At 37.8% G+C, this 24,552-nt stretch overlaps 2 protein-coding genes across 3 annotated transcripts; one reads left to right on the top strand and one right to left on the bottom strand.

Moving 5' to 3' along the window:
• Positions 1-2,209: 2,209 nt before the first annotated feature.
• Positions 2,210-3,718, top strand: LOC103720300 (cytidine deaminase 1-like). Its single transcript, XM_008809948.6, has one exon. The coding sequence runs from the start codon at positions 2,600-2,602 to the stop codon at positions 3,548-3,550; it is 951 nt and encodes a 316-aa protein (XP_008808170.3). The 5' UTR covers positions 2,210-2,599; the 3' UTR covers positions 3,551-3,718.
• A 4,576-nt stretch (positions 3,719-8,294) lies between these two features.
• BGAL17 (beta-galactosidase 17) lies at positions 8,295-23,498 on the bottom strand. 2 transcript variants are annotated; one of them, XM_039131259.3, is made up of 19 exons: positions 23,061-23,498; positions 22,782-22,886; positions 22,002-22,197; positions 21,604-21,692; positions 21,046-21,126; positions 20,818-20,912; positions 17,938-18,008; positions 15,573-15,663; positions 15,384-15,501; positions 15,206-15,301; positions 15,079-15,127; positions 13,942-14,132; positions 13,742-13,813; positions 13,462-13,608; positions 12,516-12,566; positions 11,025-11,217; positions 9,212-9,357; positions 9,019-9,084; positions 8,295-8,842 (listed from the first exon to the last, which is right to left on the bottom strand). In XM_039131259.3, the coding sequence occupies exons 1-19, from the start codon at positions 23,232-23,234 to the stop codon at positions 8,747-8,749; spliced, it is 2,127 nt and encodes a 708-aa protein (XP_038987187.2). In that variant the 5' UTR covers positions 23,235-23,498; the 3' UTR covers positions 8,295-8,746. The 2 variants fall into 2 exon arrangements, with proteins under 2 accessions (XP_038987187.2, XP_038987188.2); XM_039131260.3 differs by having other exon boundaries at positions 14,044-14,132; positions 23,061-23,367.
• Positions 23,499-24,552: the final 1,054 nt, after the last annotated feature.

Below are 24,552 nucleotides of genomic sequence, written 5' to 3'. Positions count from 1 at the left end.
CTCTATGCGAGCGGTTCTTCACGAAAAATTGTTGGCATACCTCCAGCAAAGCCATAGAACAGCAAAAGTGGAAGCTTATGAATAAGGTTCGACTTTCCATACTAAAAGTCTCTTCCTATCTTGTCGTAAGGCAGATCCAAAGTCAGTGGCTTACCTAAGAGCATGACCGCTAAGCATTACTGCTTTCTATTCTTGCTGAGAGAAGATTCATTTCTCTAGCTTGACCCGGGCAATCTGTAACATGGTCCCTTCCTGTGCTTCTCCTTTTCTAATCAAGCATTTGCAATTCTAAGGGTTACTGTGGATAGTACACAAACAAAGAGATTCTTGTTGCCAAACGCAAAATGAGATTAAGTAACTTGGCATTAAATTAGCTTACCATATGCTCGAGCAATAAGGGATAGTATGTAATTTATTTCGCCAGTTATCATTGCAAAACTCTACGACAATCTTAAAATGCCAGACCTTCAAAGAAGTATCTAGACATAAACTAATTATGTTCAGTTCGAAAAGAAAAAGAATAAATAATGCATCTGATATAGAGTCGATTAGGAGTCGGGCTTGGACACAAAAATATCAAATTCTAAATAAGCCGGCATAAAGCCTGACTACAAAGGAATATAATTTAGGCTTGAGGTCTGGCCCATGATCAGCTCTATGTCTAAATCATACTAGGACATGCTTGATATGGGAAAGAAAGGGTGTCAAACCGATAAAGGGAGCAAAACAGTATTTGGTAATTATACACAAGTATGTGTACCAATGTAGGAATTAGGATGCAAGCAAAATTATAGCAAGAAAAAGTGAGCAAACTGCAAAGATAGGCTCCTGTATCCTCAGAAAAGCACAAAGAACCCAACATCCTCATCTCTATCATGGTTATTTTGGGAGCATTGGGTGAGGCGGACCTTCCCTGCTTTCATAAAACATAAAATAGAAAAGCTAAAAAAAATAATGTCTCAGAGAAAGACAAGAGCAAGACATCAACCGAGAAAAAGAACCGGGCAAAGCCTAGTCCAAGTTTTAGCATCTAGTATTCAAATAAATAAAAACTAATAGCAATCACAGAAATCCATCTAATACTGCTTCCTCATGTATAAATTAAATGCCATTATGCAACCAATGTGTCAATACCAGGCACCATAACTTTAGAAGCCAGGAGCACTCAAGCACCAGCTATATCTTAAGTAGCAGATAATATTTGCTAAAGAATTGCATCTCCACCAACACATCAAAGTGCTCCGGCAACTCATCCAAGGACAAGCATCCAAGTATGGGCGAAAAATTTAACAAGCTTGTAGGTATAAAACCATCAAATGCAATACTATGTCTCATTTATCCGATTAAAGCTGATCATGGGCCGAGCTTGGGCGCAAAAAATATCAAATTCGACATAACCCTAGCCCAAAGCTCGATTAAAAATATATAGAGTTTACGGCCGAGGCCCGGCCCACGATCAGCCTGATCTCCAACGTGTTACTAGGGCACAAAATTCATCTTGCCGTAGAAAATACATTTTCTAATCCAATATTTTTTTTAAAAAAAAAAAGAAAAATCACTTCAACATGGAAGGTTTCATAAGTAACCTTGAGAAGGTTGGTCCAAGCACGTAATACATCATATCCAGCAAAAACTTATTTAACTCTTGTTCTAAATAAGATTAGAGAATGAGACGTGTCGGCAAACTCTTTGCCTAATCAGGGTTGATATTAGTTTGGGCACAGGAATCTTTCTGTGTGCCCCAGTCTTTCCCCACAAGTACGTTTCCAATCAATATTTGGAGGGCCGGGAACCGAGCTGGCCTAATTTCTCCACTCAATAACCATGCATCACAACCACCACAAAAATCCAATCACATTGCCTTTCTAAAATGTAGTCAGCAACCTTCCAAAGTGCTTCCTTTCATGGACCTTTCACTTTCGAGCCGAGTGCGTAGGCCCACGTCGACCACATTCATTGGATGAGGAGAGTCTTATCAATTATATTGGCTGGAAGGCACGCGACCCCTACGTACAAACCCCCCACCCCACGTACCATGCCGGTCAGACCATTACTCATCCGACCCACCTAAATGCGCAACACCTGGCCAAATCCTCTCTCCCTACAAAGTATTTTTTTTTTTTTTTTATACACCGGCTGCCCATATTAGCCTCTCGTGAGCAAAACCAACAATCAAGTAAAAAAATACAGCTAAGTAGAGAGAGAACAGTAGCCTGCCGAGTTCAAAGAGTCTTTTTCAAGTATTGAATAATATAGAAGACGATTTAGTTAGCAGCTTTATTTATCTTTCAATACATATGCACAACCTGAAAAGCACCACGAAGAGGAGCAAAGCAGCCATTGGAGCCTTGCCTTTAGGCATTCACGTGACGAGCATATTATAAGATAATTTAGACAGCCAAATCAGATAAGAAAATTAAATTAAATCCCAGAAAAGGGGGCTCCTTTTTTGTTTCATAAAAGATTAAATTAAAATAAAGGACGTCGCCTTTCGAAACCTTTAAATACCCCCTACCCTGCGAAGCGAAATCTCTTCTTTTCCACGCTTCGGGGAATTCCGGTTATAGGGTCAAAGTTTTATCGGTCTTCTTACCTCGAGATGGAGGAAAAGACTGCCAGATCGACGGTGGAGATCGGGTTTGTGATCGAGGCGGCGGCGGCGGCTGCGATGATGAAGGAATTGGGCGTCGCCGCCGCGCCGGAGCTGCTGGCGACGCTGGTCCCCGCCGCCCAGAGGCTGGCCCGGCCGCCAATCTCTAACTTCCCGGTTGGGGCCGTCGGACTGGGAACGAGCGGCAGGATCTTCGTCGGGGTGAACGTGGAGTTCCCCGGGCTGCCGCTCCACCACTCCATCCACGCCGAACAGTTCCTGGTCACAAACGCCGCCATCCACGGCGAAGCCGGGATACGGTGCATCGCCGTCTCTTCCGCTCCTTGCGGCCACTGCCGCCAGTTCCTCCAGGAGCTCCGCGGGGCGGCGGAGATCCAGATCCTCGTCACCTCCGACGGCCCCGGATCCGCCTTCCGCCCCCTCTGTTCCTTCCTTCCCCGCCCCTTCGGCCCCCCCGATCTCCTCCACAAGGACCATCCCCTCCTCCTCGAGCCCCACGACAACAAGATCTTCCTTTTGGACGATGAGGAGGAGGCGGAGGCCGCCGCCGGCGGGACATGTAACGGGATCGGGGGACAGGTGGAGGCGCGGCTGAGGGCGGCGGCGGAGGGGGCGGCGAGGGCGGCGCACGCGCCCTACAGCAAGTGCCCGGCGGGATTCGCGGTGGCGGATGGGAAGGGGAGGGTGTACTCGGGGTCGTACGAGGAGTCGGCGGCGTATAACCCAAGCCTGGGGCCGATACAGGCGGCGGCGGTGGCATACATGGCGGCGGGCGGCGACGGATCGGGGAAGGGATACGAGTTCGTGGCGGCGGCGCTGGTGGAGGCGAAGGGGGTGGCGGTGTCGCACGAGGCGACGGCGAGGATCTTCCTGGCGGCGGTGGCTCCGCGGGCCCACCTGAAGGTCTACCGGTTCCAATCCTCCGCCGACGCCGCCTAGACTGCGGTTTCTCGACGCCGGGGGCCGTTTCCTCTGGAGATGATGACGACGACGATAGAAAATGGACGGCTGCGATTGGATTAACTGTAACCATGCGGTGATTGCCACTCTTGTATGGATATCCCACTGCTATATTTATTTTAATAAATCCAGGCTTAATATCTCTCATCTCTCATCTCTACCACTGTTTAATACTTCAATATTCCTATGGCTTGGATGGTTAGGTAAGAATATATGTACATCTTTGAAGCTCGGGATTGGAATCTTATTTGCCAACTAAACAAGCAACAAGAGAAGTTAATTTTTTATTTGTCAATTAAGAATGAAAGATGCTTGGGGTCTCATTAAGAAGGGCAATGCCAAATAGTTGCATGATTTTTCTTTTTGATGGAGGGCCAATGCATGGTTCCAAAATAATCATACCGTTTTTTTTTTTTTTTTAATTTTGCTAAAACAGATATTTCATATATTATGAGTATGAATACATCCAATAAAATCAGAAAACAACAAGTCACGAAGTGTTATAAGCAACTCTCTTTTCCAGCCCACAGAGTGCTTCCGGGGTGGAAGGCCACATAAGAAGCCACATTTGTTGGTCTCTCTAAAAACATACTTAGCCTAAAAGACTGCTCCATCTCTCGCCATCGCTATACTATTTTTGTGCTAGAATCTTTGTGTATACGCTACGTAGGAATGTACCAAACCACTGCGCTAGCCATTATTGGTGGTCCCAAAGGTACCTTAAGATCTCTATGTTAGTCTGATTGTTATTTTATTTACTCTTCAACTTTCTAAGCCAATGTCAACCGTACATAAGCATTACATGAGACAACCTAATAGCTTGATTGAATAACATTTAATATCTGAATCACTTTTCACAGACGTTTTTTTTATTTTGGAAACTAGTGATGATCACACATTAACAGCACATACCTCTCGTGGTAGTCTTTTACCTCAACAAGGAATCATGAGGGATGCGTGAATCTAAGCTTTGAATGAAAAATATAAGACATACAAATACCCCGAAAAGAAAGATGATGTATCTTTTATGGAGCACAAATCTTGTTTGGGATTCTACTTTCGATGATTTCCACTAATCAATTAACACAACCAACACATGTCCTACAAACTAATCGAAACTAAATAATATATTGTTTTCAATCATGCAACTAAGTAAAACACATTTTACTAATGATGTTTTAGCTCTGTGCCCCACATCCCTTTGTTAATTCTATCTCACCATCTCGCGTTCCACACGTCTATTTCGGAACAGCATCGGCCAATCACTAATTAAAGAAACTGCGAAAGCAACAAGAACGGCTTACATTTTCTACAAGAAAACAAGAAAAGTTTGCATCACCTTTTGGATCCAAAACATGAAGAGTTTAATCTCAGAAAAGAACCTCAAAAAAGATGCCGCACTTGCAATTTGATTTTAATAATAGCATACTCGAGCAGCCTATTATGCTTATTTTGAACCGACTACATGTATAAAGTGTGAGGTATCATTGGGTGTTGGTGAGTGTAGGTAACAGACATCATGCCTCCAACTTTATGATATGTGTTAGAATAATTTTAGAGATCACGTAACAACTTGTATCATTCATAATATTTTTTTTATTAGCGGTCAGTATTATTTTTCTTTGTTATTATGATCTTATTAAAGTGATTTTAGAAATCGCATAGCAACTTGTTTTAGCCAGTAATATTTTCCATCATTAGTGTGATTCTATATAACTCTATATTATTTTTCTTGTATGGAGTATGTATACGAGTATATATAATTCCTGAGATATACCGAATATGATGGAATAGAAAACTAAAATCACTTTTCTCTCTCTCTTTCTCTTGTTTTGCTCTTCTTTTGTAAATATTTTAACAATATGTGCTATAGAGATCCAACATTTCGATATATAATGCATGGAATTCGACTACATCCATCTCCGGAATTTCTTTGATCAATGGCAACAAGAAAGGGAGCACAACTTCGAAGAAATGGGAAGGTAAAAGGTAATGATCTATTCATTCATCTGCGGGGTAGAGGGCGGTCGGGGATATGACAAATGGGTGAACGTAATGACATTTGGATTGTAGAAGCTGTTTTCACGTTGGGCAAATCATTTATAACAGCTGTCTAAGTTGGTTGTTTCCGATTAATTTATTTGATGCAGACAAGTGGCATATGTTTTCCGTGAGCCTCACCACCAAATCTTGGCTTGTCTGCTTGTCATCAAACTCGCCGTTGACAAAGATTTTGGTGTTTCTAATTTGATTTGCTGGAGATATTTTGTGACTACATCGCTATCAATTTTTCAGTTTTGGGTCAAATTAACTACGGCGTGGACAGAGGTTTCAGGTTGATATAACCACGAAACTATATATATATATATATATATATATATATATATATATATATATATATATATATATATATATATATATATATATATATATATATATATCCATATATTGTCTGTTAAGGTGTCATGACGTGCAAGATATGCATGAAGAAAAGAGTGACATCAAACTTGAAAATATAGTGCATGGCGGATGCTGATGCATGCCAATAACTTGGTTGCTACTCTGTATATTATTCTATCTGTTCTACGGTTTTCTTTCCTTTTCTTCCTCTTTTAAAGCAATAGGGTGTAAATCAAGGTTCACAAAAGGTTTATACCATGGTTGACGTTTTGAAGCCAGTTCTAACCTACCAATGAGGTGATGGCCCCATGGTGGGTCCCTCGTGGTGATGTTTGTGGAATTGCATAAATAGTAAGGTGGATTTCGAGTTGTATATTACTGAGGTCTGATGGCGACCAGCACCGCCGGTATAGATCGGGTCTATTGTATTTTACAGAGAAACTGAGGCAGAAGCTTGTGATGGTGAGGGCGGTCATATTTGGTTCAGCATCTACTTTTTTTTAAAAATTATATGAAATACCTATTATATTTTTAATAAAGAAAAATATCTTACCTATTAATTTTGATGACTTAATGGTACTTTTTTTTTAAAAAAAGATCTTAATTCTCAACCAGTAGCTTTTCCACGCCCCTTATGAGTTTTTCGTTCTTATTAAACATAAAAATTTTATTCTCATAAAAATGCTACTTTTTTTAACTTTTTTTTTTAAAAACTTCAACCAAAGAGGAAGCATTTTTTTTTTCTGTTAACCACATTCTTTTTTTCTTCTTCCACAAATCAAACAAGCCCTTAACGATAAATTCGGCATGCTTTGAATTCCATATGATTTTTATATGTTTTTTATTGTGCAATTTTAGCCGGCACGCACTAGAATTCTTAACAGTGTATTGTGCTTAGGCATCTTGAACAATATCATGTGGGTAGCTAACCTAATCATCAAGTAAATGCCAAAATAAATAGTTTTAACAACATGATACCATGTTTTACGATAATATAATCATTAAAATTCAGTAAATTTAAATCTATCTATGTTTTAAAATATGTAAATCATGACTCATAAAATAGATTTTTAATTTATATATATTATCATGTAGTTTACTATACTAGTACAATTAATATTCTTCATTTTTGTACTAACTTGATGCATAAATTAAAAATCACCAAATATATGAATTCTAGTTTCTAGGCATTTTTTCTACTATAAATTATATTTTTCAGTTTGGATTTTCAAATTTGATGGCCTATAATATTACAATGTAGGAGGAGACCATGATGGCAACTAATTCAACAATTGACAATTTAAATTTGTGCAAGCACAGTAAAAATCGATAGAGCGATCAACTGAGATCAAGTACTGAATCCTGCTCACATCTTTTCGGTGCTAGATTCATGACTGTCAGACCATTTAAAAAGCTCCAATCGGGATCTAAAAAGTTCCTCAAAATTTACCATATCCAGATAATTCTTACTTTTGTAAATTAATTCTTGCACTTGAAGTAGGAGGCCGAAAAAAAAAGGTCTATTCGACTTGGAGTAAGAGATCAAAAACAAAAACAAAAAAATAGAGCCCTGATCGTCTAAGAGTAGAAGATCAGAAGAAAAAAAAAAGCCTTATTTAATTTGGAGTAGAAGACAGACTCCTTCTCTATCCCAATTTTCTATGAAAATTAGAAAACTTAGTCTCCAATAGCTATTTAAAACCCCTCACATCTTTTTTTTTTTTCCTAAGGCCCCTCACACCTCCTTTCACCTCACTGCCAACAAGTTCTGCCGATCACCACCACTAGACCATCACTGGTTCCTTTTCTTTCTCCTCATGACTTCCAATGGCCTTAGGTTTTGAGATGGATTTTCAAAATTATTTAGGCATGTAGTTTAGTTTCGTTAATAAGGTAAGTAATGTATCTCTTTTTCTAGAATATTGAGTCTCACAGCTGGGGTGGCAATAGCTTTCATCGGCAACACTGCAACTGCTTCAAACCTAGGCATATTGATCTCCATTAATAAATCATTGACTTGCTTTTTGAGCAGCAATAATCATTCACTTTCAGCATTGCACTATGTTGTAAATAGATGTTGCTCTCATCCAATAAATATTGCAGCCAGACAAAAGAGAGTTTGGTGCAATTTGAAAAACTCTGTAGGAGCATATCGATAGCCAAGAGAATGTGTGCAGACCAGTTCAATCTATCGGCGGGTCATTCTAGTGGTCAAAAAGCATTGCCAGAACAAAATGAATAGCTCTCCAAGGGATTTTGTTTGACCTTTATTAGCCCTTGAAATATACATGATATCATTATTATCAATGAACAAATAACAGGGTGAGAAAACATTTTTGCTGCTTTTTAATACACAAAATTATATTCATATTGATACTTAGATACAATGCCGCAACAAATACCATAAGACTGCTTCCGGTGCCGGCAAGACTTGCAAAACTCAAATAAGCATTTTGGACAATCGTTGAATTTTCAACATTGTCGTTTAATAATCTCCATAAAAAAAAAAACATCGTCCTTTAATATTTGACCTTCCTGTGCTCATTCTTTAGTTGAAACTCCTAAGATTTCTTATCATGATCATCAGCCACTCTAATACCACTTACGGATGGAGAAATTTGGGTCAGCTTACTCACTGCATAATAAGGCTTTTCGTTGGGTTTTTTTTTTTTTTTATGAGTGACATGGCTTATATAGAATCCAGACCAACAAAATTTGGGAAGCACTCAAGCTTTTCATGCACATAGCTGTACCTCTGGATGAAAATGCATGAGATCATTTATGATGAAGTTTTGGTCCACATGTAAAATCTGGATTTTCCACCAACTCGATAGTGAGATCAGGATTGGGAGCATGTAACTCTAGTATGACCTGTGAGGAGCAAGAAGAAAAAGGTCGATGCAAAATTAAAATACTTGAAGCTTAGCATATTTTAAATTCACGATCTACTAAGCCTGCTGAAATTTTGAATGATTGAGATAGACTTTTGGATTATCCATGTATTAGAAAAGTAAATTTTTGAATGCAAGATGTTAAGTCACACGTACCACAACATTTTCTCCATGTTGAAGGATTGGTGCAGGAACATAAAGGGTGCACTGAGGTCCAAACAACTGCAGGTATATATTCACATTTTTGTGAAGAAATGAAAGAAAAAAGAAGTGGGACCAAAACTGTTAGAGAACATAGTAAAATTAGAAACATGCTTAATTTTTGACAACAAAAGATCAACATTATTACCGGCCAAAATCTCCCAATATTGAAATTGTTCACAAAAGCAACCCCTTTGCTCCAACCACGAAATGATATGAATGTATCTCTAACTTGGTTTATTGAATTTATATAGAAATGACCTTTGTAAAATCCTGGTTCCTCTGAAATACTCTCTGTCACAATAAAATTTAAGGTCATACAATATCATGAGTAGCATCCAAATGATAAATGCCTATAGAATGCATGCTTCTGATAGAAATACAGTCAATATACAGTCCATTGTTGACATGAATATCACATAAATATTTAACAATAACAATTGGTGGAGCATCTTGTAGGTTGATTTTGCTGATGAATATCGGTGTTGGGAAGGCTGACAGTTTTTGGGCTCAGTAGACAAGTTATTATTGGTGATTTGACTCCAGCAACTTAGGTGTCGGATACTCGAAGTGTCCGTGTCAGTAACTACATAGGATTGAGAAGCCTTTAGTCATGTACTTGAAATCATGATCAGGAATTCCTTACTGACCTTGATGGCAGCTTAACATAATCATTGAAGGCCGCGAAAACAAAGATCTTTTTGCAGGATCAAAAAATCTCATGGTATGGTACTCAGTTTGCAATGTTGCATTACTAATAGACCCAAGATTTTCCATTCCCCATTTAACTTGGTGCAATATCCAAGTACAGTTTGCTCAAGCCTGGGAGCTGTTAGGAAGACATTTCTCCAAAATTGGTTGGGCCTCAGTATATATGTACTAGCTACTATAAAGCATTTTAATGGCTTCTGATCAATGAACAAAATACTTAGTACCAATGACAAATTAATGCAAGATCCTTAAAAAAGGGTCATAGCATTCAGAATCCTAGGAGGAAAAGCAATTCCTTGTCCTGTACTTTCTTCGGGCCTCCCCAAAAGTCACACAGAACATAATTAAACTGAAACAAATCAGCTTACAGAGTAACCTATATTTGTGCAGGCCCCACATACTAAATAAAAGGCAGGTCGGCCCCAGAGCCATTGAAAATAATGTCACTTGGTTGAGCAAATGCAGTATAAGAGATTTAAGAAATAAATTTGGCTTCACTCTATGTCATGCTTAAAGGAAGTGTGGAGCCTCCATGTAAATTTACAGTATCCTGGACAAAAAGAAAACTTTAGTTATTAGTTTGATGGGAATGATATAGACATTAGCCGACATGAGAAGCTGAATCAACATCCTTATCATGATAGCTTACATAGCCAACCCAAAGTTATGGAATCATGGATTGCTGTTCACATTTACATTGAACACATTCTTAGCATGCTCTCTAGAAATTTATTGAAATTGCACCGAAAAAGCTCTGACTCCAAACTACCTTTAGGCTTCTGATTTGCCCATATGTTGTTTCACAAACTGCACATTAATCTATAACTTGTCCTAAAGGTCTAGTTCAATAAAATAAGAGAACTTTGAAGTTTTCCTTCAAGGTTGACATTGTAGTAAACATGACTTCAAATTATAATTCTGACAATGTATACCAAAATATCATTATTAGTATAATTTCTTTGCTTTATTGAATATCAGGTACGAAATCCAATGGGATTACTCGAAATACAAAGCATGATGTTTACGGAAGCTCAATTACAACCAGAAAATTAAGTTTGTGATCACATGAAAGCACAGAGATAATCTGGGCAGTCATTAAAAAGTCGTGCATCTGACCAAATTTGGGAGGAAACAAGCAAAAGAAAAAATATATATTTTGTGGCTTGAAACATAAGAGTCAAACTAAGCTCACATATATTTAACAGAATGCTGAAATAGCAATGATAACTAATAGCTGCTACTATGACTACCTTTAAGTGAAAATGAGAACCTGCTGGAGTGATCTTTCAGACTATTCTGGATCGATATCTTATTAATTCTAGAATTGGCAACTTGCATGATAGGATTATCTTTTGAATGATTAATAAATCTCTGAAATGAGATTGGATGCATTTTCCACCGATGGAGAACGATGTTGTCCAGTATAACTGGGGACAGTATTCCCTGAGTATCAGGAGAGATTAGTGCATCAATTTCATTAAAATAGACAATATATATTGAATATAATTGGAATAAAGAGCCATAATGAATGCTATCACAGAAGCATTATTAATTCTCGAGCTTAGATATGCTGGAAATAAGTAATAACAGAACTTTTCATTTTTCAAGATATTAAAACAAATTCAAAAGATCTAAAAGAACACAAATTCTTGCTTGTGAATATCTGAGCGAACACCTGAGACAATGTAGAATAGCACAAAGTCTACCTCCACATTTTATGTGAAATCAAATTGCATTGATTTTTTGATGCAGTTTTCTAGATCCCTGCTGCCTTGCTTGTTGACAAGTATGCTGCCATTCCAGGCTTTCTTTAACCTGAAGGAATATTGCATCAAGCATAGGCATGTCTTCTCTAGATTTTCTCATCAAGAAGTCTTTGTGGCATGGTCTGTTGTGTTCGTACCAGGCACCGGACTAGTTGCCCGACGGCATGCGCCTGCGCCGTGCCGTGCCGGGCTTGTATCGACATAGTAGAGGAGGCGGGGGAGAGGGCGAACGGGAGAGAAAAAAAGAGAGAGAATGGGGAGAGAGGGAGGGAGGCCGGCGAAGAGTGGCGGAGGCTGGCGGAGGGCCGTCGGAAGCTTCACTTAAAAATCACAAAATTTTTTAGCGGTCAGACTCCTATTTCGAACGAAATAGGGGACCCGGCCGCAGTCTCTGCCTCCCGCTCCGGCGCCGGCCTCCCTTCCTCTCCCTCTCCCTACCTCCCTCCCCCGCTCTCTCTGTCTCTCTCTCTTCCTCTCTTTCCTTCTCCTTCTCCCTCTCTGGCAACGGATTTCGTTTTTGTTGCTGAAGCCATCCTGGCGTCGGTACGACCGGAACCATCCGGTTTGGGATGGCTCTGCCAACCCTGTTTTATGGTACTATCCACATCTCTCTCTCTCTCTCTCTCTCTCTCATGCATGCGCTCACTCTCATCAGTGTACCAACAACCTGCTAGTAGGATTGGAGACCAAGTCTCATTGGAGCAAAATTCATGGTGGGCCATCTAAATTGAAGTCTGTCCTATTAACCATTATCTGGTTTTTCTTTTAAAAATGCCTTTTACATTTGCGTTTGATTCAACAAGTGGCCACAGAATGGATATTCTGTACAACAAGATTGATGTTTTGGTTAAGCATACAGCCATACAATTTGGCTCCTCTTCTGAACTGCTCAGATGGTTAAAGTATGTTGAATGCAAAAGACAAAGTATACTTATATTTCATATCAAAACCATTTTTGCCTGCAGAGAAATTTACCTTCCTGTCATACATGTATGGCCCATAATTTACACGACCCAAATTTTCCACCTGAAATCAAAGAGATCAGAAAGCAACAGCGAATCAGAATAACTCAAAAGGAAAAGAATATATATAGGTAGGAGATTCCAACTTAGTGACAATTAACAGCACAAAGGATCTTTTCACTATATATGGGCACAATGATAGATAATTAGCTTCTTCGATGCCACCCCTGGCCAAAATACATAGCAATTTAGCAAAGAGATTCCAATTAGCAGAGCAGCATTTCAAATGATCAAAGATATGAAGGGAAGATATACAAGTTGTGTGTCTGTGTGTGATAGAGAGAGAGAGAGAGAGAGAGAGAGAGAGAGAGAGAGAGAGAGAGAGAGAGCAATAGACATAGAAGGCAAGAAGTGTAGAAAGCACCTCTTAGAAGATTGGGAGAAGAAAAGAATGGCAGAAGAAATGACACGAGAGTATTATCCAGCTAAAATAAGCCACATATTGCACTGCCTGATTAGCTAGCTCTTCCCCAGAATAACTGTCAAATAGCTGGCCTCTCAATGAATGTTATTGAAGACAGACAGCAATGTCGCTAGATGTTAGTGGTATATGATCTAGCAAAGATGGCTTTTACAGCTTATACTTTCATTTTATGTTGACAGCCATCTAACAGCAACAGTAGCACAGTCCCTGATAATCCATCATCGCATCTGAAGTGACTATGGGGTGGCAATGATGACTGAATGATGGGGAAACATTGTATTATCCACAACAACCATGGAGTAACACTGTATTACAGTGCCTAAGTGTTCCTCTTTTACCAAAACAGTATAAATCACTCTCACTGAATAGCCATTCAAATCATAAGCATAAGCAAAATAAACAAGACCTATCAGGGTCAAAATCTATAAAACTGGGAACATCAATCTATTTAATATTGGAGACAAGAAATAGTTACCAGAACAAATAAGCTGATGTTAGAAGAGCAAGTGATTTTGGGCATTGCAAGTGCCTTGTTTGACCATCTTTCAATTACACCAACATATCTTGGACTTCCCTTATCATCAATTGAGCATGAAACAAACACTTGGGCTCTGTCACGCACCTGCAGATAAGATATTAAATTGTATAGATTGCTTACTATTGAGGATATAACATCTTATGTCAGAGATTGCAAAGAATCTTGAGAAACCAGTTGAACTATAAACTTCACTTTTTATAAAGAATGGTTTTCAAACCTTGGGAATTGAAAGAATACTACTTGTTTCCTTTTGGGAGTATTCTGTCACATATAATACAAATCCAAACATCTGGATGACAAGTGGATTACATCAGAGATTAATTAAAGGTCATCAAACAACTCCAACCAATCAAGAGCTGCAAAAGAAACCATCGCCAGCTAAGATGTTTACAACATCTATCTACAGATGGCTTTTACCTGGCCTACCGACTCCATTGCAAGGGGATGTTCTGCTTCAACCACCTCCATTGGAGAACATATGGTATCAAGGACCTCAAAGAAGGAAGCAATTTTGCTAACCTTAAAAAGCCCATAACTTGCCCTCTTATTATTGGAAGGAACTGGGGGAAGAGCTACGCTGCTATATTTCTCAATGACTCTTCTTAACGCTGCACAATATCGCAATAAATTAGAAAAGTTGAATTTTGTGAGACCTCTATTTACATGAGGTAATGGCAATGAGTACTAAACACTAAGAATGTTTATATAGTTATGACAATGCTGTAAAAGGTAGACCAGACCATAGGCCCTATATGTTAATGAGTGCATCAAAGCAGTGTAACTGTGCTGCCCAAAGTGCTGAGTCTCAGAGGCGATCTCAAATGATATGATTGGCCAGCTTTGACAAAAATATACATTTCTCAACATAGAATAGCATAACAGTGACATTTTAAGAGTGTACATTCAAGATGGAAAAAGATAGCTATTAATGTAAATGGATATGACTGAAGTTGAATACTTCGATTACTATCAATTTATTCCAACTACGATATTGGCTACCACACCTTACTTTTAGATGCTTTTAAGCTTTGAAATGCTCATACTGTTGGCATTTTAGCTCACTGCTCCATCTAAATTTCTTACTGAACTAGTTAATGCCCTCTTTCGTATTTGGTCTGCTTGAATCTAGAAATTGATAAAATTCTTAAAAACCATATTGAAACTATTTTTGATATCAATTATCAAATACAATAGCAGAGAGTAATTATTTTTTTATCATGTTACAATGGTTTTAGTTGGGCTTGGCTGGAGTTAAAAGACTCAAAATAAAGAAGGCATTCCACCTACATTCACAATTTTCATGTGAATACAACTTGCCAGAACTGTCATTTCAATGGCTAAAAATTTATATTGTTGTTATTTCAATTGAAAAGACATCATATTGATGCAACCAGCAAGAGAAGATCGATGAGTCGCTACGTTCAAAAAGAAGAAAAAAAATCATGTCTTAAGCATTGTATACTTTTATTAAAGAAGGAAAATGCAAACAATCTCCAGTAATAATAGATTCTAAAGATGTATAAGGGTTGAAAGATTAAGTTGACCAGGACATGCCTTTGAACTTTGGGTTGTCCACATCACCAGACTCCTTGATTGGAGCATCCTGGATAGCAGGAGAGTTTGATGAAGTATTATAACTAAAGTTCCAAACAGTCTTGTAATCATAAGAAGCATTACTTACATAATCATAAGAAGTGAGGTCAGCCTTGTAATCAGATTCATTCTGACCAGTATTTGCACCATTGAAAAACTCAAAATTGGTTCCACCATGAGCCATCTGAAAATCTAAAAAGTTACATCATTCCAACAGAACATGTGAAACCAATAAATCCATTTCCAAAATTTGGACTACAACATACATAGAGTACTGCAGAACCATTTCGAGATAAAATCGTTTGCAGGGCTGCAGCTGTAAAGCTGGCACCAGTTTCTGCAATCTGCTCTCCCCAATGTGTAAGCCATCCTGTATAAAATTCCCTGCAAAACAAGAATCACTAGTAATACTTTATGAAATAATGTCGCATTGAAAAAGGGATAAGTCTACTGACGATGATAGAGCAGGCGATTTTCCTGGTGCATTGTACTTCTTCTGCAACTTAAATATTGGCCATGGATTGTCACCAGTTGAAAAATCAACAGCTGCATATCAACCATTAAAGCCAACCAGTTAAAAAGTGAATGATGACACAAGATATACAACAAACACCTTCCTAGTGCAGTTGAAATTTTAATTTCCACAGAGCATGAAATATGAACTCTATGCATCTTCACTATACATCCTGCACCAAGAATATATTCTGCACTCTATAGTAAATATGAAAATGCCGAAGAATCGCCAACAATCCAGCCATAACAAAAGGAAGAAATGAATGAATGGCTGGTATGTGTCTATAACAGCAACAATGGCTTAGTTCCTTCTGAGACTTAGTGTTACATCATCAAGGAGATAGGAAACCTGATAACCTAAATGGATTAACGGACTCCATTTGGTTATATGCTCTGGCATTGGCAAGACTTTGCTGATTATCTCAAGGATAAATAAAACAAAAGAGATCTAAAGATCAACAAGCATCAGACCTCCTCACTAAAGGATCTTATAAGTTCCCTACTATTTTTCTCAGACAATACGACAAGCCTAGGCACACTATTTCTAGATCTTAAAGATAATTTGTAGCTTGCAATCACTTAACCTAGGCCCTTATGCACCACACGTTTTTATTGTCACCAAGAATGTTTAGATCGTCCAACATGGGACGAAAGCAAAATTATCTGTCATCCAAATCTTTCAAGACTCACATGTTATGCTCTACAAATAAGCCTGTTCTAAAAACTTTTGACTCAGGATGTTACCGACTCCAAATCTTTCAAGACTCACATGTTATGCTCTCAAATAATTTGTAACTTTTTTCCATTTTAAGAAGGTTTTATCCAGCATCTGAGTAAAGTTAGGAGTTCATTTTCTATTCTCTATAGTCTATATGCCTTAGTATGAGGCCCTGTTGAGAGTTATCCTATTTCACTTTGTCCATAACAAGCCTAAGCACCATGATGCCAGCAATCAAATTGCATGGAAAAAAATGCACCCTTCAGAACTTGGCTTGCGCTACCATCCTTTGACAAAGTTTATTGGAATTACTAGCGTAATTCCAATAGAGGATTACAACTCAAACCTATGACCTCTTGCATTCAAAATAGAGCTTCCACTAATATGACAAGGTCTCGTTTCGCATCACTTTCACTTTTTCTATTTTCATAAATAGAAAAATAGTATTTCTATTTATATTTTTTTACCTTTTTTTTACATGTAAACATGCATGGTATAGTCAATTATTTTTCAAAAACAAACAGGGTGATGGGGGTGGAGACAATAGTAATTGCAGCAAAGGCAGTGGAGGCAGCACTGGTGTTGGTGGAAAGTTTCATGGTGATATAGTGGCAGTGATGATGATGGCGGCTGTTGTGTGGTGGAGGCAATGACATCAACAATGCGACAGAGGCGATGTTGATAGTGGCAGTGGTGTGGTGTAAGTGGCAACAATAGTGATAATGGCAGCAACAGTGGTGGTTGTGGTGGAGGTGCCTGCGATTTGGTGGAAGCAGTGATGATGGTGGCAACAACAGTGGCAGTGGCAGCTGCAATAGTGGTGGGGGAAGCAACAATTGTGGTGGTGGTATAAAAACATGAGTTTCTTTTTTTTTTTTGAAAATATTAAAACGATTTCTTACTTTCATTTTTTGGAAATAATGAAAGTGACTTTTAAAAAGTAGAAAATAAAGGCAATAGTACCAAACATGAATTTTTCTCAATTTCTATAATTTTATTTTTAATAATAGAAACAAGAAATAAAAGTGCTGCAAACAAGCCTAAATGAACTTATTTAAAAAATATGGAAGATTAAAGATAAAAACATTTATTATGAAACACAATTTGCTTAGAAAAAAAAATGCCTAAGAAGTCCAACATGGCCTCTTGTTGTGTCAGCCAATGCATATGTTTTCAGTGTCCTCTTCAAACATCCTCTTCTTCCCAAAGTGAAGCATGTAGCAATGAATGCAAACTGAATCAAATGACTTGTGGGTTATCATGTATTCCTTCAAGAATGATATCTCTAGTCCTTTTGATAATTAAAAGTTCCACATCAAAGAATGATGAGTGCTTCAAGAACCTTTCTCTGATCTGACAGTCTTTCTTGCTTTGAAGATATGTTAAATCAAGCTGTTTCACCATATACAATGGGGAATAAATTAAGGAAAAGATCTTATATGGAAACATAAATTAATTGTCACATGATACAAATATATAAGAATAGCAAGCCTGGAAAAGATGAATTCTAGATTTTGGGATTACTAAGAATGCATGGTTTTGCTTTTTGGTGAGATTTTATAAAAGCAACATCAAACCACTAGACTCACCTGAGAAAACACCCTCCTCAGGAATAGTTCCCTTTTCTAGTGCATCTTTAGAGCCACCATCCGTAGTATACCTACAACATGAGAATAAAGCAAACATCTAATTGTTGATCAATTCCCTAAGTTGACATAAGAGGCTTCAGTCAATGATGGCAACACATAGATGGCCCCTCACCAGCAATGCAGTAATATAAGTTTAAGTAAAAAAATATAAATGAATTGGATGCTATGACAAGAATATAATTAACTTGTACTACAATTTTTAGTTCCTAAATAACAAGATAGCAGGAAGTAAAGAAGTCAAGCCTCATAAATACACAGCACATCGAGACAAAGTTTATAAGAGACTGTTGTTATGAGTTTTACCACCCTGGGGAGTTCTAGAGTTCTCTCACATATTCTTGCATGTAAAACTGTAAACACATATATAGAAGCTTGGCAGCTTCTAGAGTGCTGATGTGAGTGAAAATACTTCAAGTGTATGAAAACTTGTGAGGATATTTGACAGTGAATAATGCAGCAATCCACTAGCTAGGGTTAACTAGTTTAGCCTAGCATATGACTTCTAAATTATAGTAGCATTTTGGGATGCAGTTGATGTAATACATGGAAAGTCAATTATTTTCATGTGAAGTGCAAAACGTATATATATTATCTATAAGAACAAATATGTCTATAAATGCAATATTGGAAGAACTTTGTGGTCAGTACTTTCATAAATGACTTAATTTTTCATGACTTCTAAATGCTTGTATGCTTGCTGAAGCAGCACATCATTGTTTACTGGGACCAGCCGACTTCTTTAGTTTTAAAAACTCAAGATCTGCAAGGTTTTGTTTACGCAAAAATCTGCAAGGTTTTGTTTACGCAAAAATCTGCCTTTATGGTAGCGAATGGTAATAGAAAATGCTCTTATCTGGATATACCATTATTAGGACACCATCAAGTCATCTAGCAACTTCAAATTTCAATCTTTCTTGAGTGCCAACCAACCTGGACAATGGGACATGACACAAAACACAGCAAGGCACTTTCTTCACGGCAATAAAAGGAATGTCAAGATTCTCTGAGCCAAAGGCATCAAAAGTAGTCCACCATTTAACCCAAGATGTGAAATAGTACAAGGATAAATTTGTTACAAACTTTCTGATTGTTGTAGTTTCCAAGAAATTTTCATTGTTTTATCTTAGTTGTAACTTGTAACGAAGGATTCAAGATCTGGTGCCAGCACTCATACCGGTCTGGTCCTCTGTACCAGGATGCTCCCCTCTTGACACTCAAGAAAGGCCGGCATCATATATGGTACCAGGATGCCTCTGAGGCTTTTTTCTTAAACAGATGGTTTTTATTGTTCAGGGTTACGACCATTTTAGCCAATTAAATAGGTATGGTTATTGATCCAGATCTGGCAGCAATGTAGTAGCATGTGCTCATTAAAAGTGGAAACATGCTACAAATTTTTCTTCCTGAATTTTTTCTGTCTTATTTTAATAATTAATTTATTCCAAAGAAATATAAATGTATAAAGAATAAAATACACATTAAAGAACAAAAGATATCATCTTGTAGGTTGATTCCCACCCTATAACATATATAAATTTTACACCAAACAGAAAAATCTGGCATAATTTTTCTTATTTTTGTAATTTTCAATCAAATAAGTGGCTACAAAGGGAGGGTGGATGACCTTATTGCATGGGTGATGATTTTCGCATAGAGGAGGCCGAATCTAAAAGAGGGGAGGCTAGATCTAACACCTCCTTTCCCTTCTTCCTCTCTCCCTTCCTCTCTTTCTCTCTCTCTCTTTCTCTCTTTTCCTCTCTGAGCTCCCTCCCATGACTAAACCAAATGGACAAAAGAGAGACATCAGCAGACATTCCTTTTTTGTAAGGAAGAACTGGCTGTCCTGGCTAGCTTACTGGCATGTCCCAACCAATATTGACCAAGATGGAAAGGATGTCCCAGTTCATGAACCAACCAGCATCCCATGGGCATCTCAAGTATTATTCTCTCATCGGAATAGTATAGTACCGGCAGGATGCACTGGGATTGATAGGACGTGAATCCTTTGTTATATATCTACTCGTCTGCGTATAATGACATGGTAAAAAAGAACTAATGAAGAAATAAAAATAAGGAGAAAATGCGATAAAGAATTTTGGAGAAGAGAGAAGTCAAAAAGGTGCTATAACCAGATGGTTAGATATCAAAGCAAAATGTATGATAAAGAATTTTATAAAAATGTGATCCACTCATCTCCTGAAAACCATAATATCCAGCTGGTTAGATAGAGAGTACAAAGAGTGATACTTTCCTATTATTACTGCATTTAAATGGGCCTAACTAAATTGAATATATTTAAAAAATTGACTCATAAATATTGCACTTATGTGTACTAAATAAGTGGTCTAGAAAACTTAGTGCACCAGATCATCACCAGTCAATGAAAAATAGGGAATTCAGGGAAAGCACCAACATAAGGTTCCTTCAAATAATGCTAAATTTGGACTAGTAAACCACTTTATTGAAAACTCGCATTATTTAAAGTTCGTATAAAATGCATCTGGCACATCAGCAGTCAGCTTGTTGTGCTACATTCATTTATCATATGAGTTTATTCTGCATAAGTTTTGTATGCCAGGTTAGGGTTGCTGCTTTCAAGCCACCACAAGTGAAAGGATGGATCGGGTTTGGGTAAATTCTCCTGGACATGGAAAATTGACCCAGCCAAAACCCGAATCCATTGCCACCTCGGAAGGCATGAATACTCAAATTAGTCTGACATAGGAATGTTGAATGAAGAAATCCAGGATATTAAACCAGGTGGAGGATTCATGTTCAATTCATGGAAATACAATATTAAAAGGAACGGAAATCACATACAGAACAATATCATTCCCAAGGTGCCTTCTGGCCAAAGTCACTAGGTGATGGAGATATTTCTTGTCATCCCCATATGATCCAAACTCATTTTCTACCTGGCAAAAATGCCATCAGGTTAGATTATTGGTAAAAGAGAGTCATCAAATGGCTACACTTTTACATATTACTAAACTAACCAAAAAATTGGTTGCAAAACCAGTTAAGAATAAATGGAATCAATCCAGTCACCTGAACCATAATAATAGGACCCCCATTCTCATACAGTAGAGGAGACATTTTTGGAAGCAAAACTCCCCACCATCTTTCGACCTGTAAATTTAAAAAAAAAACATATATAGAAATTTGATCTATCAGTTGTTCTCTGCAGGGTTAAGTTCCACACTTGATAATGTCAAAAAGAAAAAGACAAAAGAAAAAGTATGATCTTATATATGAATTACGGAGTTCTCATTTATTTAAGAAAAATGCAGTAAAATCAATTATTCCTTACTCAGTAGAACTGTATATGTATCATAACAAGGAAATTGAGACACAAAGAAACAGCCAACATTTCACAAACTACATTATTTTACTTGAGCTTTGCTGTAGAAAGAGAACAAATGAAAATATACAATTTCTATAAAGAATCTGACGATAAAGTAATTGAGCATATTTTTTTTATTCATCAGTTTTTAAATCTAAAAGTCACATGATAACCACTTACCAAAAAAAATCATAAGCATAGATTATGGATGAAAAAGTAACTCATCATCTAAAGTTCACATGGTCAGAGAATAAAGGACATACCAACTGAAGGAATTCAGGATCTGATGATCTCAGTTTGAGAGCTGGTTCTATAGCTAGCAACCACGCAGGAAAACCTCCAAAGTCCCACTCTGCTAAAAAAGTGTACGTCAATATGACCTTTGAACAGGTCAATACAAATGTAAAGTAATTCATGAAATCAGTTTTGCACTGCAGATTATCTACATAGTTTCGATGTTAATTCCTATATCTGGCATATCATATCGTCTCCTATCAGGACGTGGCACCACCATTGCTGGATATGGAAATGGGACCAAAGCTCAAAATATCGACATGGGCAGAAAAAATAGAATGAATTGCTAAAAGTTGCACGATTAACAAATAACAGAAGGAACAGCAACCTGGTTCACAAATTGTTATAGGGGATAGGTGTGACTCACCTGCACAGACGTAGGGTCCTGCACGTAGCATGACAAGAAAACCTAATTCTTGTGCAAGCTTCAAAAACGATTCGATATCTGCAATACCCTCAAAAACCCATTTCTGGGGTTCTGGTTCATGTAAATTCCAAGGAACGTAGGTTTGGATGGTGTTCAAGCCGAGTGCCTTGGCTCTTAAAAGTCTATCTTCCCAGTACTGCACATAGAAAGCATGTACTGCACATAAATATAGCACAGGAAACCAAAAAAAAGGAGTAAAAATTAAAATAAACTATTAATTAGAAAGTAAATAATGCAAAATCAAAGGATATACAGAAATTCATTGATGCGATTATGATTGATACTGCAGCAATACCATTAATGCAGTTCTTGAAAAATAATAATTCTTTGTTACAAATTTGAAAGAAGTTAAGCAGGTGCCATCATGGATGTCATTAATTACTTTGACTGGAGAACTCAGAATTGGCAGAGAAAGAAGGCAAGTAATTAAAAAATATATATATATCTTGATATTTCTAGATATTAGTGAGGAATGACGCAATTCGGGACGATAATTGGACGTTACTTGATCCTTTCACTATCTAATTGATTTAACCGTCCTCGAGAGAAAGTTCAACATCCCGACAGAATGCTGCATAGATAAGAGAGCGAATTAAATATCCAAGATCGATGAAACTAAGATCATAATGCTAGTATCCACTGGCTTTCCTGGTAAGGCAACGAAAATCAAATAGCAGCATAAAGAGAGAGTAATTTGGGGGGGGGGGGGGGCGCAAAAACCTCAGGAAGAACACGAAAATAATGCACATCGCCGCCGATGATCTGAAAAGGTCGGCCATCTTTCCAAAACATGTCATCAGCTATCCAGAACCCTCGAGCATTGCCCTGCTCCAGAAGCATATTAACGATAAAAGATCGCATCAAGAATGTGCGCGATTCTTGATTGGAAAACAGAGCACGAGGAAATAAATCGGGGTTGCGGGAGTTGCTCCGAAGTTAGGGTTTTAGCTGCCCGTCCAGAGATACAGAGAAGAGTAGAAAGCGGAGAAAGGGGCGTACCGAGGAGAGATGGTGGCGAGAGGAGGAGAGGACGGGGAGAGGGGTGAGAGCGGGGGCGAAGGAGGCGAGAGTGATGGCGGTGAGGAGGGTGAGGAGGATCTTGATGCTCTTTTTGGACGCCATCCAGCGCTTCCGGATCGTCCGCCCGCCCCCGCCCCCTCGCCCCCTAAGCATGTCCGGCGGGGCAGAATCCGGCGAGAATCGCGTGGATCCGGTTCTTTTGGGAGCTGGTCGGAGGTGGATCAGTCTCGGATCATTCTCCGGCCAGATAATTCCATGTCTTGAACTCCGTCATTACTCGGTCCATTATGACCACGTAGCAGTTGGTGATTGGTCAATTCGAATCTAGATATGTCCTGACACCTACTATCACTCGTGTATTGCGTTAATTCCGGATTCGCGACATACATGAGATCGATGAACTAATCGGTCACCTACAACTCTACATATGTATATATATATAGAGAGAGAGAGAGAGAGAGAGAGAGAGTTATTTTAAAATGTCATCCCTTCCACCGCAAGAATGGGATGAACAATAATATAAAATGTCTTGCATTTAGTGGATGCTTGAATAGCCATTTTAGATCTAAGTTTCTAAAAATGTTTCGTCAGCTGTGAATAAATGTTTTTTTTTTCTAATGAAGAATTATGAATATGCCGATCATATACTCTATACTATTAGGAGAGCGCATCTTCGAGCACTTTTTTCGCTCTAACATATGTAAGTGCTTCATTGCATAATTACCATTGAAGTTGTGTTTGGTCAGGGACAACAGGAATGAAAATAACAACAACCATGTTTATGGGAATAGTTATGCTATGAGTTATTCTAATTTTTGCGAGACTACTTTCTTGTTTAATAAAAAATTTGTATCCATCAAAAGAACAAAAAGTAAGAAAAAATTATAATTTATGATCGTTTTGGATAACAATAATTGGCAAAACTATTCCTTTTTGTGGTGTTTGGAACCTTATAATTAAGTTTCTTTTTTAAGGAAAAAAAATACTTGTTGCATCAATCCACTTGTACAGTGAGTATAAGGTCTAAAATATAACTTTATACTAGTGAAACATCACTTGAAAAACGGGCATAGACTTGGAATAAGCTCTACATAGTCAAACCATCTTATATCCATTTTTGGGCATAAGCTATTCCTTATCCATCCCAGAATAAGTTTATCTATTCTTTATGCTCATTTCACGATTTTTAATCATACCCCTAAAAGTTAATTTATATTGTCTATTATATTATATAAAGATTATAATATGTCAATCAACATGTTATATAGTATTACTAGTATAAAATACTAAAATATAGTAAATAATATTATAGTATATTATATATGATATATAGTATTATCAGCATAAAATATAGTATTCCCATCAAAGAATATTATTATTCTTTTAGTACTCTGATAAAATATTATAATACTATTACATTATATTATAATATATAGTATCTAAATATATCTTGGTATTCTATAGTATTTTT

This window comes from Phoenix dactylifera, chromosome 9 (assembly GCF_051530095.1).
Source record: "Phoenix dactylifera cultivar Ajwa chromosome 9, Ajwa_hap1_PhDact_Kaust_v1.1, whole genome shotgun sequence".
NCBI classification, from domain to species: domain Eukaryota; kingdom Viridiplantae; phylum Streptophyta; class Magnoliopsida; order Arecales; family Arecaceae; genus Phoenix; species Phoenix dactylifera.
This window is presented reverse-complemented; position numbering and strand designations above follow the sequence as displayed.